The 13,059-nt window shown below is 42.5% G+C and overlaps 3 protein-coding genes across 3 annotated transcripts in view; 2 read left to right on the top strand and 1 right to left on the bottom strand.

Annotated features, from left to right (window-relative positions):
- Positions 1–13,059, bottom strand: part of stat6 (signal transducer and activator of transcription 6, interleukin-4 induced) — a 113,989-nt gene that overhangs the window by 87,005 nt on the left and 13,925 nt on the right. The gene's annotated exons all lie outside the window — the stretch shown is intronic.
- Positions 1,845–4,583, top strand: ptges3a (prostaglandin E synthase 3a (cytosolic)). Its single transcript, XM_067240091.1, has 8 exons — positions 1,845–2,030; positions 2,937–3,050; positions 3,167–3,236; positions 3,339–3,437; positions 3,541–3,630; positions 3,730–3,783; positions 3,901–3,928; positions 4,140–4,583. Coding segments are annotated over exons 1-8 (477 nt in total). The 5' UTR covers positions 1,845–2,028; the 3' UTR covers positions 4,160–4,583.
- Positions 8,221–10,355, top strand: mipa (major intrinsic protein of lens fiber a). Its single transcript, XM_067239397.1, has 4 exons — positions 8,221–8,580; positions 9,001–9,165; positions 9,277–9,357; positions 10,170–10,355. The coding sequence occupies exons 1-4, from the start codon at positions 8,221–8,223 to the stop codon at positions 10,353–10,355; spliced, it is 792 nt and encodes a 263-aa protein (XP_067095498.1).

Genomic DNA, 13,059 nt, shown 5'->3' on the forward strand with positions numbered 1-13,059 from the left:
AAACTTGGGTCTCTGACTCCATCTAGTGGTGACTTTGATCTGTTGCAATGACGCTGAGGGAGGGGGGTGGGTGGAACACAGGTGAGCCCTGAGAGAGGGGAGGGGGAGGGGGAAACACAGGGGAGCCCTGGGGGAGGGCGGGGGGGGGGGGGGCACAGTGGAGCCTTGAGAGAGGGGAGGTTGGAGGTGGAAGGGTGGGGAGTAGGGGACAGAGGAAGCAACAGAATATTGATTCCTACAATATGCCTATGGACCATCCCCATCACCACACACACGCACTCATACAACCACACACACATACTCACACACAGACACACATACACACAGTAAGCTGTATACTCAACCAGGAAGAGGAAGCTTGTGTTCACATAATACCGTCACAAAGGTCCCTGACGAGAATGACTCTGGATGCAACATGGTAAGCCTGGATAGATCAGGCTCAGACTCTTTGTGTGTACCTTTTACACCCGGCAATTTTTAAACGTTCACATTTGAAACATTAATTTGAAACTATATCTGGACAAAATGTCATCTTTCTGGTCACTGTCCATTCATTTGATACTATATGGACAAAATGTCACACAACACCGGTTGCAGCTCACTGTCTGTAGAACTAGGGAACACGGGCAGTATAATTCTGTTTATAAATATCTGTAGATATCTAGATTACCAGTTGTAGGATTGTTGTATTTGTCAAACATAACAATGATTTAGCTGTAGTGTTTATTTGAGCCCATCAGGACTCAGTACATTCAGATCATCTAACCTGTTTAGCAAGAGGTTAGATGACCAGCAACCAGTCATCTAACCAGGTTAGATGACTGGCAACCACCTGACTCCCCAGGGCTCCCTGGGGAGTCAGGTGGCTGAGCGGTGAGGGAATCGGGCTAGTAATCCGAGGGTTGCCAGTTCGATTCCCGGTCATGCCAACTGACGTTGTGTCCTTGGGCAAGGCGCTTCACCCTACTTGTCTCGGGGAGAATGTCCCTGTACTTTCTGTAAGTTGCTCTGGATAAGAGTGTCTGCTAAATGACAAAATGTAAATGTACTGCAAAGCAAGTCAGGTACACCACAGTACAGTTAGCTAGATTTAGTTGTTCTCAATCCTGGTCCTCGGGACCCCCTGCCCTGCCCAAATGAATAGTCTTTAAGACTATGTACTATAGTCTTTAAGACTATTCATTTGAATCAGGTGTGTTGGAACAGGGAAACATCTAAAACATGCAGGGCAGGGGGTCCCGAGGACCAGGATTGAGAACCACTGAGCTAGATGGCTGTAATCATAATGTTTCACTCTTAGGCGATTAATACACTAAAAGAGCCAGAACTATTGTGTATGTATCATGCTACGTCAAGTCAACTTATTAGATTTATTGCATCACAAGTTGTTTTTTGATCGATATTGTGAGACTGCATGCGTTGGTCACAGTATAATAAAGTCCCATTCACGTTTGTCACTTAGTGAACTCACGCAAAAACACCTTCCAACATAGTAAATTTGCTAGTGTATCTGTAATCCTGGGTCCAGTAGTTCAAAACCGAATACAAAAATTGTGCAGGTTGAAATATTATTTTAGGTTCGTCTGTCGGCAGGTATAAATCTTAACCTCTAACATGTAGGCTACATTGTACAACATGTTGCCATTTTGAGGAGGAATCCGCCATTAATGCTTGCAGCTATATTTGTTTTTATTTGTAGACTTTAACCAAAATAGATATAACTAGTGGAATAGTTATTAGGAACAAAATTAAGTGCCCGTTTCTAATAGTTTTTATATAACCGAAATAATTAGCTAATGCAACGCGTCAAGAAAGTCTAGAAACATCTTGAGCTTTCTAGTGGTGGGCGGACTTGTAGTGCGTCACAGCACGAGACGAGAGCAGGGAGTCATTGACACGGACAGATTCGGTTTTGGATTTGGCTGCTCTCTTACTCATAATTCGCAGATAGCAACAATAAGCAAATTGGCAGACACGGAGTTACAATATTGCTGCACAAAAAGGGAAGAAGAGAAGTAGTGGGACAAGATGTAAGTGTGAGGCGAGCAGTGAGCTTGCTGGAATAGAAAGTGGGAATGCAAGACGTTTGCGACCAAGCTAGGCTAGCTAGTGTAGCTAACGCGTTACTGTAGTTTGTTCGAAGAGGCGCACCAGCAAATGATTTGACAGTGCTGATCTAGGTAACTTGCTAGCAAAGCTAGTGACAGTAACTAGTCAGTATTCCACTCGTAATTATTCATTTGTGGGTCAAATTTATCTATGCAAGTGCAACAATTTTGCTTATTAAATCCCTTCTGGTTTGCTCGCGCAGCAAGTGGGGCCTTGCATTGCATGCTAGCTAGCCTTCTGTAGATAACTAGGCTATCTAGCTGAATATAGAAACGGATGGTGTGTCATGATGGTGGAGTCGTGCTTTGCTGCGTTAGCTACCAACTAGCTGGCTAACCAGCTTCTGAGTTCAACAGCTGACATCCAGTATGCACCCATTGATATTTGTAATTTCTAACATGACAAACCAACTCAAGTAGGTGATTGCTGTGACCAGTGACAAGTTAAGTGACTGAGATGAGGCAAGCCACAAATCTTTAGTTCTTACTTTTCCCTGGTACCGCAATCCTTCGGTAACTACCAACATTACCGTATGTAAAGCTAGCTACCTTTCCCTGTAGGTAACCACAACAGCTACCTGATCAAGTTTGACCTTGAAACTAATTAGGCTGCCTTGGGCGGAGCCAGTCCATCCTTGCATAGCAAAGTTAACCTGGCAAAATACAGCAGAGGTCCGTCATATTTGCTCGATAACTATCCCAAACAGACTGCGAGCAGATTCAATTGGGTTTGGATTGAAGCTAAAATCCAACAGTTTTATGATACATTGCATTTATTGTCACATTGTAATCCCACTCTAATCCTCTTATGTGTCTTCTGTCCAATAGGCAGCCTGCAAGTGCGAAGTGGTATGACAGACGGGACTCTGTCTTCATAGAGTTTTGCGTGGAGGACAGCAAAGATGTCAGAATAAAATTTGACAAATCTAAAATAGATTTTCGGTAAGATGTTGCAAGGTTGTGCTGCAGTTGCTCATAGCTACTTGCCCAAAATTACATGCATGTAGTCACATGGTCATTTGATTTCAAGAGATGTTTTCTGTTGTCTTTTTTTACAGCTGTGTCGGTGGGACAGATAATGCCAAACACTTGAACGAATTGGACCTTTTTGACGCCATTGATCCTAATGTAAGGATATTTTTCCACAGTTGCGTAGACTGTTTTACTTGTTCAGAATCCTACACATGCATATGTCACGTGCATGCTAACATTATTATTTTTTGCACTTAGGAATCCAAGCACAAACGCACAGACAGGTCTGTGTTGTGTTGTTTACGAAAAACAGAGGCAGGGAAATCATGGCCACGGCTAACTAAAGACAAGGCAAAGGTGAAAACGGTTTCAATGTCATCTTTTATTTGTTCTTCTGTATTTCAGGATGCATCCGTTATGTCAAGGTGTTGTGTTTGATCATTTTCGTTTTGTTTTCCAGTTTAACTGGCTCGGTGTGGATTTTAATAACTGGAAGGATTGGGCAGATGATTCTGATGAGGACTTGTCCAGTTTTGATAAGTTCTCAGATGTAAGTATATTACCATTTGGATGAATATGAGGCATTTTGCCTAAAGTAAAAAAATGTGCTTGTAGATTTTAAACAGAAATTCATGTATTTTATTTGCAGATGATGAACAATATGGGAGGAGATGATCTACCAGAATTGGATGGTGTAGATGAGGTGAAACTTGTTCTTATTAAACATTTAGTCTAACTAATCAATGTAAAATCAACACCTGTTAAATACTTGTTTTCCCATTGACACCATTTCCCCCTGTTTTATACGTATAATTCACAGCATGAGCCTGCAGACAGTGATGATGAAAGTAAGCCTTTCTACCCTTGTACCACTGCACTTTGGCTTTGAGTTTTGGTGGTTAAATGTTAAATGTTTTGGTGTTATAATTTTGTCCTGAAACAATTTTAAGTTAAAACTCAGGAATATGTTATCAGAGTTTTAATTTGATTAGAAGTTCCCACAATTACAATTTTTTTCGTATAATCATTTATTTAACTTTAAAATGTATTTATTTTCAGAAATGCCAGACCTTGAGTAGCGGAGCAGAGGAAGTGTTAACAACAGCAACAAGGCAAGTCCCAACGGTTGGTTAAAAAGACTAGAGACAAGATTGTCACTAAGTGGTAGAGGAAACATCCCGACTCCTGAAGCAGTTTTCCATCCCCTCAGAGGACCATCTCTCTGAACAGTAACAGCCGGACACGGACACCAAGGGCCCTCTTAGCCATCGGCAGCTCTGTGCTTTGCTGTTCTATTCTGCATGGACAATTCCGTTTCCATGATGTGTTGTTGGGTATAGTTAATTGTCCATCTGACTATAACAAGATGTGCTATTGTCTTACACCATGCTCTCCTTTTTCTTTGCTCATCCCAAGTGAGGTCCATAATTACAAAAAGTGTGATTTCTAATGAAGATGAAGGTTTTAAAGCCGCCTATTTTCAATAAAGTTTTCTTTTTTTAATGAGGGATTATCCATTTATGTATATTTTGTTTAAATGATAAAGCAAGTTTTAGCTTGAAGCAACCATTTCCCAGTGTATGTTGAAAACACACAATGTTGGCCTATAGTTTGTTGGTTTTAAATACTGCAACAGTTGAAATGAATGAACAAACCTGTTAACCCCAACCTTGTCATGGGTCAAATTAGTCGGTAAAGGGACATTTATATCCTCATGCAATCTCATTTTGCGAGGAATTTGAGTACACAAAGAATTAAGCCAAATTCCAAACATAAATCTACTTTGCTAACTGAAAAGAAGCAGTTATTACATATTATTTGGCTTGTGTCAAAATGTAGCACATATGCAAAGGGTTTTCTTCCATATGTATTTGGAGAAGGAGTGCAGAAACCTTCTTGCACATGACACAATTTAAATGCAAGTTTAAATTAAAAAACACATTCCATTGTTACACTTATAACTATAATATTTCTAATAAACTTTCAGACTCATTTCGGTTTCCATTCATCGTTCGTGAAACTAAGATTATTGGGGGCAATGACATTGATCCAATTAAACAACTGATTGTCAGTATAGGCTGTCAGTTGTGTACCGTAGCTTCCAAAACAAAGGTTCCTCCTGACGGAGGAATCCTGATGAAAAGCTATGAGCTATTGTGACCACTGAAGGGTGCTGGTGTTTCACAGCAGGGCCACAAACTTAGACATGGTGCATCTCAATAAAGTGACCTTGTTTACTTGTTACCTCGTCTCCTCTTTTTCACCAACAAGTCTCTACCGTCATCATATTGATGTCAAATGAGATCTGATGGGCATTCTCCATTGAACCGGTTTGAAAGAACATATTAAGACCCACCACTTTCCTTACTCAACACACTTAAACTGGTCACATCTATCGGTCCACTGAGTCTTCTGTTCTGAGAGAAACCAAAAGTGGCTGAATGTGGATACAAAGTTGTGTAACGGGGTACTTTTAGGAGTTGTCATACATTCTCTTAACTCACACTGGGGAGTCTGGTGGCTGAGCGGTGAGGAAAGCGGGCTAGTAATCTGAAGGTTGCCAGTTTGATTCCCGGCCGTGCAAAATGACGTTGTGTCCTTGGGCAAGGCACTTCACCCTACTTGCCTCGGGGAGAATGTCACTGTACTTACTGTAAGTCGCTCTGGATAAGAGCATCTGCTAAATGACTAAATGTAAATGTAACTCGGCTCTGCTTTTCGTGTCTTTTCTGTTGGTATGTCAGGCAATGTTGTGGCGTATGAGGGCCGCAAGTCAGGGTGGGTACGGCAAAGTGAGAGCTTTGGGGGCTCGGGGGTCAGTTGTGTGAGTGTCAGCAGTCTGGAGTGGAGGTGACACAGAATTCTCCCATGCAGCAGCTTTTAACACCCGTACCCTGGAAAACGGGCTTATACCCACAAAAGGGGAGCTTATCAATGATGGAAGCTGGCATGGTGGCATATGGTAGACCACAATAGGAATATAGAAACCAGACCAAAACTGATTCACTCTTGCAAGACTGGCTCACTTTTACAACAATATAGTCAAATATGGTGATATAAAAAATAGCCTACCCATTAATGATGTCAGTATTGTAGCCTAATATTTCTGTTAAGGTGTCTGTGTGAATATTTTACCAAACAGTATGAACTATACCATTTTTAAACAATACACCCAGACTACATAATGGCAACAGTAACAGATACCTCTCATAGTTCAAGTGCAGTGCATGACAAAGTTAGATACGAATCCTCAACATGTTGTCAGACTGTCAGTTATTAGTAAAGCTATTAGAATGAGCACAGCATATTTGAAATTTGGACTGGTGTAAACAGAGGAGTAGACCTGCACCACAGTTAGGGGGACAACTCTTATAGGTTGGAGAGCGAGCGCGCAATACAAACAGATCATGGAAAGCAACAGAAACGGTAACTGGCGGGGTTTTGTTTTCCGCGTATGAAAAGGACCAAAAGCGTGAGCGCAGCAGTATCCTTTCACTGTGGCAACGGTCCCGCTCTCTGGCTGCCCTGGTCAGCGCGATGCTCCAGTGCAGAAGCTCAATACCAACCCTGCTGCCCCCTACTCCTCTCCAAACATGGATTTTCCAGCGCTTTATCAGGCCTGAGCCTCCCTGCTCAGCCAGAACATACAATGTAAAACTCTGCCTAATCAGTTCTTCACCGAGCCAGCTTGACATCCAGAACACAAGTGCATGATGGAGAAAGCCAGGACGTGCATTGTGATGGTCAGCTATGACACGTTGGATTTTTATGAGACCGAAAGTGTGTATGTGAGCTGTTGTCTGAAATAAAATAGAACCACAAGCTTGTTGAAAAGGTTACATCTGACCCCAATGGGATGGGAGTGAGAAGGTCATGATCTAGGTCATGTTGGAAGGCTCAAGTCTCATTGCTTTACGGAAGCCAAACCTGCGTCTGGGCACATCTTACAAACTAAAATCAAAGACATGATTCTAGATATGCTAGACAACATTTATAAATTGTTGTATTGCACAGTGAATTTCATGACACGTTACAACGTAGCACTTCTATGTCAATCTCTGTGCCTGAACGTTATGAGTTCCAGGCCGTTTCCGAGAGGATGGGCCTTTCATGGTCAATGGCATGATTGGGACGGTCCCCTCATTCCTTTGTGTCAGCACTTAAAGCAGGCTGGGAGGCCGCCACCTTTTTACCCCACTTGCAAACTAGAGCAACACTCAACTCCCGCCTTACATTTGTGGCCCACAAAACAGTCAACAACTACTTCATACACATGATATGCTATGAATGCTTATTGAATCCCCAATGCCCAGTGTATAATGTATCAAATACTGAATCTGTGAAAAAATGACCAAAACCACACAATTTGACAGTCAGAGAGGGGTTCATTGAAAGCGAAAACTTGTGTCCCTTTTTTTGTGTGTGTGGGAGGGGGGGGTCATTACCGCCTAGTTACATCCTGACTAACCAACTCTCGGTAATGCCAAAGTAACGATATGACACCAGTTCAGCCATCAGAGGGCTCAGGGTGAGACAAGGGTTAACTATTGCTGTTTTGATTTGTTGTATTGTGCCCTGGCCCCTCCCCACCCCCTCCCTCGTGGGCCGGCGGTGGCCCTGGTGGGGATTATAAATAGGCCTGAGGGCTCCCCCTGCTCCGACAAAGAGGCTGAATGTCTGCAGGACATGCTCAACCTTAGTTAGCTATATATGTTCCTCTACTAACCACCAACGGGGTACGCACATAGACGCCCAGCGACCGTCGTGCATCTGTTAACTACAGGGGCTCTCTATGACTGAAAACACTGCTCACTGACAGTCACTGACATTAAGTCAAGCTGACTCCTAGAGAGCTACATGCTGAACTGTTTGCGTGTAGACACATATTTAGTTTTAGAGAGACTGTTTCTACTTCCAAGTGATTTCTTTTTTCTAGTTTGACAGTTGAATTGGTTTCCTCCCACCGTTGGCTCAATAACAGACATTATTGATCGGGTGAGCAGATAGCTGAATCTAAAGGAGGATATCCATCTCTTTTTAGTTGCTCAGCTCTTTTGTAGTTTTAGTTTTGGTCCAGTTTTTTTGTGCTGCCTTTTCATCCCTCCATCTCTTTGGGGTATCATCTTGACTGTTCGCCACTATGTGGGAGTTTCGGTCCATGTCGTTCTGGCGGGCGGTGTTTGCAGAGTTCTACGGAACCATGTTCTTTGTGTTCTTTGGCCTGGGTGCGGCCCTGCGCTGGACCACCGGGCCCCTTAACGTTCTCCACGTGGCCTTCTGCTTTGGGCTGGCGGCCGCCACCCTCATCCAGTCCATTGGCCACATCAGTGGTGGACACATCAACCCGGCGGTGACCTTTGCCTACCTGATTGGCTCCCAGATGTCCCTGTTCCGCGCTTTCTTCTACATTGTGGCCCAGTGTCTGGGGGCGTTGGCTGGGGCTGCTGTACTCTATGGGGTCACCCCCAATAACATGAGGGGCAACCTGGCACTCAATACGGTAAGCCAATCACGACTTGTAGAGGAAGAAATATTTTGTTTGTGTGGTGCAAACCAGTCTGATGCAACAGAAATGGTTGGCAGATAAGGGAGGTGTTCGGAGGACCGATGTGTCATCCAAACAATGTTTATATGAATGCTGTCTAGCACTGATAGATAAAATAGTGTGACATTTCATAATTCTAAGTGATATAAGAATTACAAACATGTTGTTTTGCATCAGTCTGAAGGTCTGAGCCAGGACAAACAGATAAATAGAAATTGCATTATTTGAATGTCAATGCCCGGACAATGTGCAAGCAGCAAATACTAATCTTAAAAAAAAAAACTTGTTGAAGTGACCACTAACTGGATAGCTCCCCCCCCCCTACTTCTCCCTGTTCTTTCTATTCTATCCTCTTCTCAATCCACTGGCCCACAGCTGCAGCCTGGCATCAGTGTGGGCATGGCCACCACCATGGAGGTGTTCCTAACGCTGCAGCTCGTCGTCTGCATCTTTGCTGTGACTGACGAGAGGCGTAACGGCCGCCTGGGCTCGGCCGCCCTCGCCATCGGCTTCTCCGTACTCATGGGGCACCTGCTGGGGGTGAGAATCAGGCAGGGGGGGCTAGTTTATGGGTATTCATGGAATAGGAGTTGTTAAGGACCGATAGAGGACAGGTAATGCAGTACTGAGCTTTTCCTCTGCTCCCTGTAGATGTACTACACTGGAGCTGGGATGAACCCTGCCAGGTCCTTCGCTCCTGCTGTGCTTGTCAGAAACTTTGTCAACCACTGGGTAAGAACTTCATATTAAATTTGTTTTGAAATAATTGAGAGCCTATTTATCACAGAGCCTCACATAGCAATGTTGACCAGAGCAGGTTCTCCATCTTGAGCAGGTTCAGGTTTCTGGTGTTTGGAAATCTGACATTGAAACACTTGTTCTAAATCAAGAGTCTTAGTGTTGCAAAGGGGTGAAAAAGTTTCCAGGAATTTTCAGGAAAATTCACAAACTTTTCTCAAGAAGTGGTTTATTTAATTCCTTATTTAATTCCTTGTAACATGTACTTGGTCAGCAAGGTTTTGAATAGAGATGTAAAATTCTGAAAGTAAACTTTAATTCAGTTGGAAAACATATGAAAAAATGTAATTTGAGTGTCAGTGGTACATTGAAAACAGCCCCATCTAATGAGAATTCAGTCAAATTGAAATTCCATGCACATTCCTGCTGAAGACAACCAACTCCACACACTATGTGAATTCTGTTCAATTTGGCTTGTGTTACATGTTTCATATTTGTCCAGGATAAGTATAGTAATTAATAAATTATTTATTTTTCTAGTGTCTAATTTGCTAGTTGCCTTCTTCACCATAGGATGTTTTTTTGCTGTCTTAGTAGAAGATAGTTTTTTTTATCTTGATTTACCATACAATTTGTGGTGATCATAACATATTTTCAACATAAAAGGCATCTTCAATCAATCCATTACAACCTATTTGTCTGCATGTGACAAAACAAATGATAATGTACTGAATATAACCACACCTCCTTTCCATGTGTCCCCTGACTCTGTTCCCATCTTCCCGTCTCTCCTTCTCCTGTGCCAGGTGTACTGGGTTGGTCCCATGATTGGCGGCGCCTTGGGCGCTCTGCTGTATGATTTCATGCTGTTCCCCCGCGTGCGTGGCCTCTCCGAGAGGCTGGCCACACTGAAGGGCAACAGGCCCCCAGAGGCCGAGAGCCAGCAGGACACCCGAGGGGAGCCCATCGAGCTCAAGACTCAGGCCCTATAAGCTTGGGGAAGAAGGTCGGCTACCTTACCCCCCCTCCCTTAACACCTACCCCCTACACACATAGGGCATAACACATGGTACCCTTTGTTTCTGCACAAATGCCCCTAAGCTCAATTGACCCGTTACACGGAGACAACAACCCATAATGACAACACGCCTACTCTCTCTCTCTCTCTCTCTCTCTCTCTCTCTCTCTCTCTCTCTCTCTCTCTCTCTCTCTCTCTCTCTCTCTCTCTCTCTCTCTCTCACCCTGCATACAGAACAGGACATGCTGAATCCTAAATGGGCAGTCAAAGGCCAATCCATCTTCAACCCCCCTACTTTTCCCCACCAACCTTCTCCCCCTGCACCTCCCCCCACCCCCGCCCACCTTCCCCCCTTGGACTGCAGGACACAAACAGAGAGCTAGAAGAGGACTTGCCACCGAAGACAAAGCACCGTGTGCCCTGTGATATAGGGAGTGGGTCACTCCTGGCTGACCAGGTGGCTGTAAATGCTCAGGACAGGGGCATCTCTCTCTTTATCTCTATCTATCTCTCTATCTATTTTGTAGTCTGCTAGGAGTGAAGCTACAGTAGAGCAGTGGACTTCTGCATGCTTTTTTCCATTTTCATCCAGTGTGACATCTCCCTTTTGTTTTTGTTTTGTTTCACAAACTTCGGGTACCTGACATGTCTGTAATATACCTTTAGAATTTTCCAGATTTATTCGAACTTCAATTCCTTTTTTCAGTCACTCGTGTGTTGTGTGTGCGTGTGTGCCTGTTTTTACTGACCAATTTTATTTTGGGCTTTTTCATCGCCACAATCCTGTGTTCGTATCATGCTTTGTTATTTTTATTTACCATGCAACCAATCAAAGTATTTTAAGAGGAACAAAAACATGTCCTCTTCCCTCATTGGTTTTGCTACGGTTGAGATTTTGTTTCACAAGACTTTAGAGTGCTCCCCTTTCCCATCAGCCCTTAGAGTTTTGCCTTGAAGATTAAGTCTTTTTACAACTTGTTATGTTTTTATTTCCGAGTCTGTGTCTCTTTTAGGGGAGCACGCACACAGTTACATTTATACAGTATGAAAATAAACACACAACACACAAAACCATCTGGTCTTTTCTTACCATTTCAACATATATGCTTGAAATTGTACAATTTACAACTAAATTCACTTAATTATATATTTATCTGTTAAATGCCTCAGAAGAAAGTGGTTCCTATGCAGTATTTGTGGACAGGATGTGCTTACTGTCATTAAAGCTTTACCCTTTCAGCAACAGTAATGCTAGGTTTAATGTACAGATGTGTGATAGCAGAATTGGTTTTTATTTTTGATAGTTCCGTGATAACGAGAGAACAACTGCAGCTGACTTATGTGGAATGGGTTGTTTTGTAATTGACTGTGTTCTATATATAACTTGACAAATGTTGGTTGACAAACCACAAAGTGAGTGCATGATGATGAAGTGGCTTCTTGCTGGTGTTGTCTAGAGGGGCGAGTTCTCGATTTCAGATTTGCAGTGTACACGGCCCACCTCTGACTTTAGAGAAAAAACTACATTGAGGCAACTCGTTTTGAGTTTATTTTTGTACAGGGCAGTAAATGTGCACCTGTAAATTCATAGTATCTGCTGACGAGGGAAGGACACTCAAAGGTGAGGTTTCCAAAGTTGGCTGATGGCTTCCTCCTCTACCACCCGCCCCCCATCTCTCCTGCGTTCACCTTTACCTCCTTTTGTTTCCAAGGCAGCCATTTTGTCCTGCTCTGCAGAGAGAACAGCCGAGGCTGCAGGCTACAGGTGAGTGATGGAGGGGAGGGGGAAGGACTACAGAACTCCAGCAACTGAAGCATTTTATCTTGTTCAGTTGGTAGAGCATATTCTGAACCGGATATATATCTGATTCTCTTTTAATATTAATTGATTAACTGATTTCACAGTTAGATCCCTCGGCAGTAGGTGAATTAGTTTCTTATTCTCATTGAAAAAAAAGCTTTGTGATGTACAGTGTAAAGTTTTCTTTTTTAATTTACCATGACTGTTTAAGACTGAATGGATAGACAATATAATATTCAAGCTTTAAAATGTCTCCTCTTTGGCCATTGGATTACGAATGATAAGCAAAACGTGCTATACCAATATGCCTGGGTCCGATCTAGAACCTTACACATACTTTCATAATACGAATATTGTAGATTTGTTGTTTTATGTTGAACGTTTCCTTAAATTATGATTAATCTGTCTGTCTTGGCCTATTTTGTTCTTTTAGACTGATATTTAGGACAACAATGGATAGGCTATAGTTATGTGTCTTAGTGGGGTGACATTTTCAGTTGAGTTTTAGATCAACCTTTTCAATCCCAGATTTGATATAGGTTACTTTCTGAGAAGTATACTTATCGGTAGCATCCCATTACGCTTTTTTAAATAGCTTTCAATGAGTTTATTATCACAAAACATCTCTGTAAGTCCATTCAGTCACACAGCTTGATCAGCTAATTGGTTAAACAATTTGCAGTGGCATCCAAACTAGCGATAATATCCAATTTAATGTAAATACATATTGACACAGCAAAACTATTTTGTGTAAATAAATAAAAATCTAAAAAGAAATGTTGAATTTATATTTTTGATAATGACTTACTCCAGAGATGATCAGGATTGAGATGTGGCTTTATGGATGCATTTTGTTAACAACTGCTTCTTTTATCTG

Source organism: Osmerus mordax, chromosome 7 (assembly GCF_038355195.1).
Source record: "Osmerus mordax isolate fOsmMor3 chromosome 7, fOsmMor3.pri, whole genome shotgun sequence".
Classification (NCBI taxonomy): domain Eukaryota; kingdom Metazoa; phylum Chordata; class Actinopteri; order Osmeriformes; family Osmeridae; genus Osmerus; species Osmerus mordax.

What these genes read in the sequence shown, in the direction of transcription:
- ptges3a (XM_067240091.1), top strand. An exon ending in AAATCTAAAATAGATTTTCG is followed by an intron (nt 3,051 to 3,166) that starts GTAAGATGTTGC and finishes CTTTTTTTACAG; the next exon opens with CTGTGTCGGTGGGACAGATA. An exon ending in TAACTAAAGACAAGGCAAAG is followed by an intron (nt 3,438 to 3,540) that starts GTGAAAACGGTT and finishes TTTGTTTTCCAG; the next exon opens with TTTAACTGGCTCGGTGTGGA.
- mipa (XM_067239397.1), top strand. Translation starts at nt 8,221, where the DNA reads ATGTGGGAGTTTCGGTCCATGTCGTTCTGGCGGGCGGTGTTTGCAGAG. An exon ending in TCATGGGGCACCTGCTGGGG is followed by an intron (nt 9,166 to 9,276) that starts GTGAGAATCAGG and finishes TGCTCCCTGTAG; the next exon opens with ATGTACTACACTGGAGCTGG. An exon ending in GAAACTTTGTCAACCACTGG is followed by an intron (nt 9,358 to 10,169) that starts GTAAGAACTTCA and finishes CTCCTGTGCCAG; the next exon opens with GTGTACTGGGTTGGTCCCAT.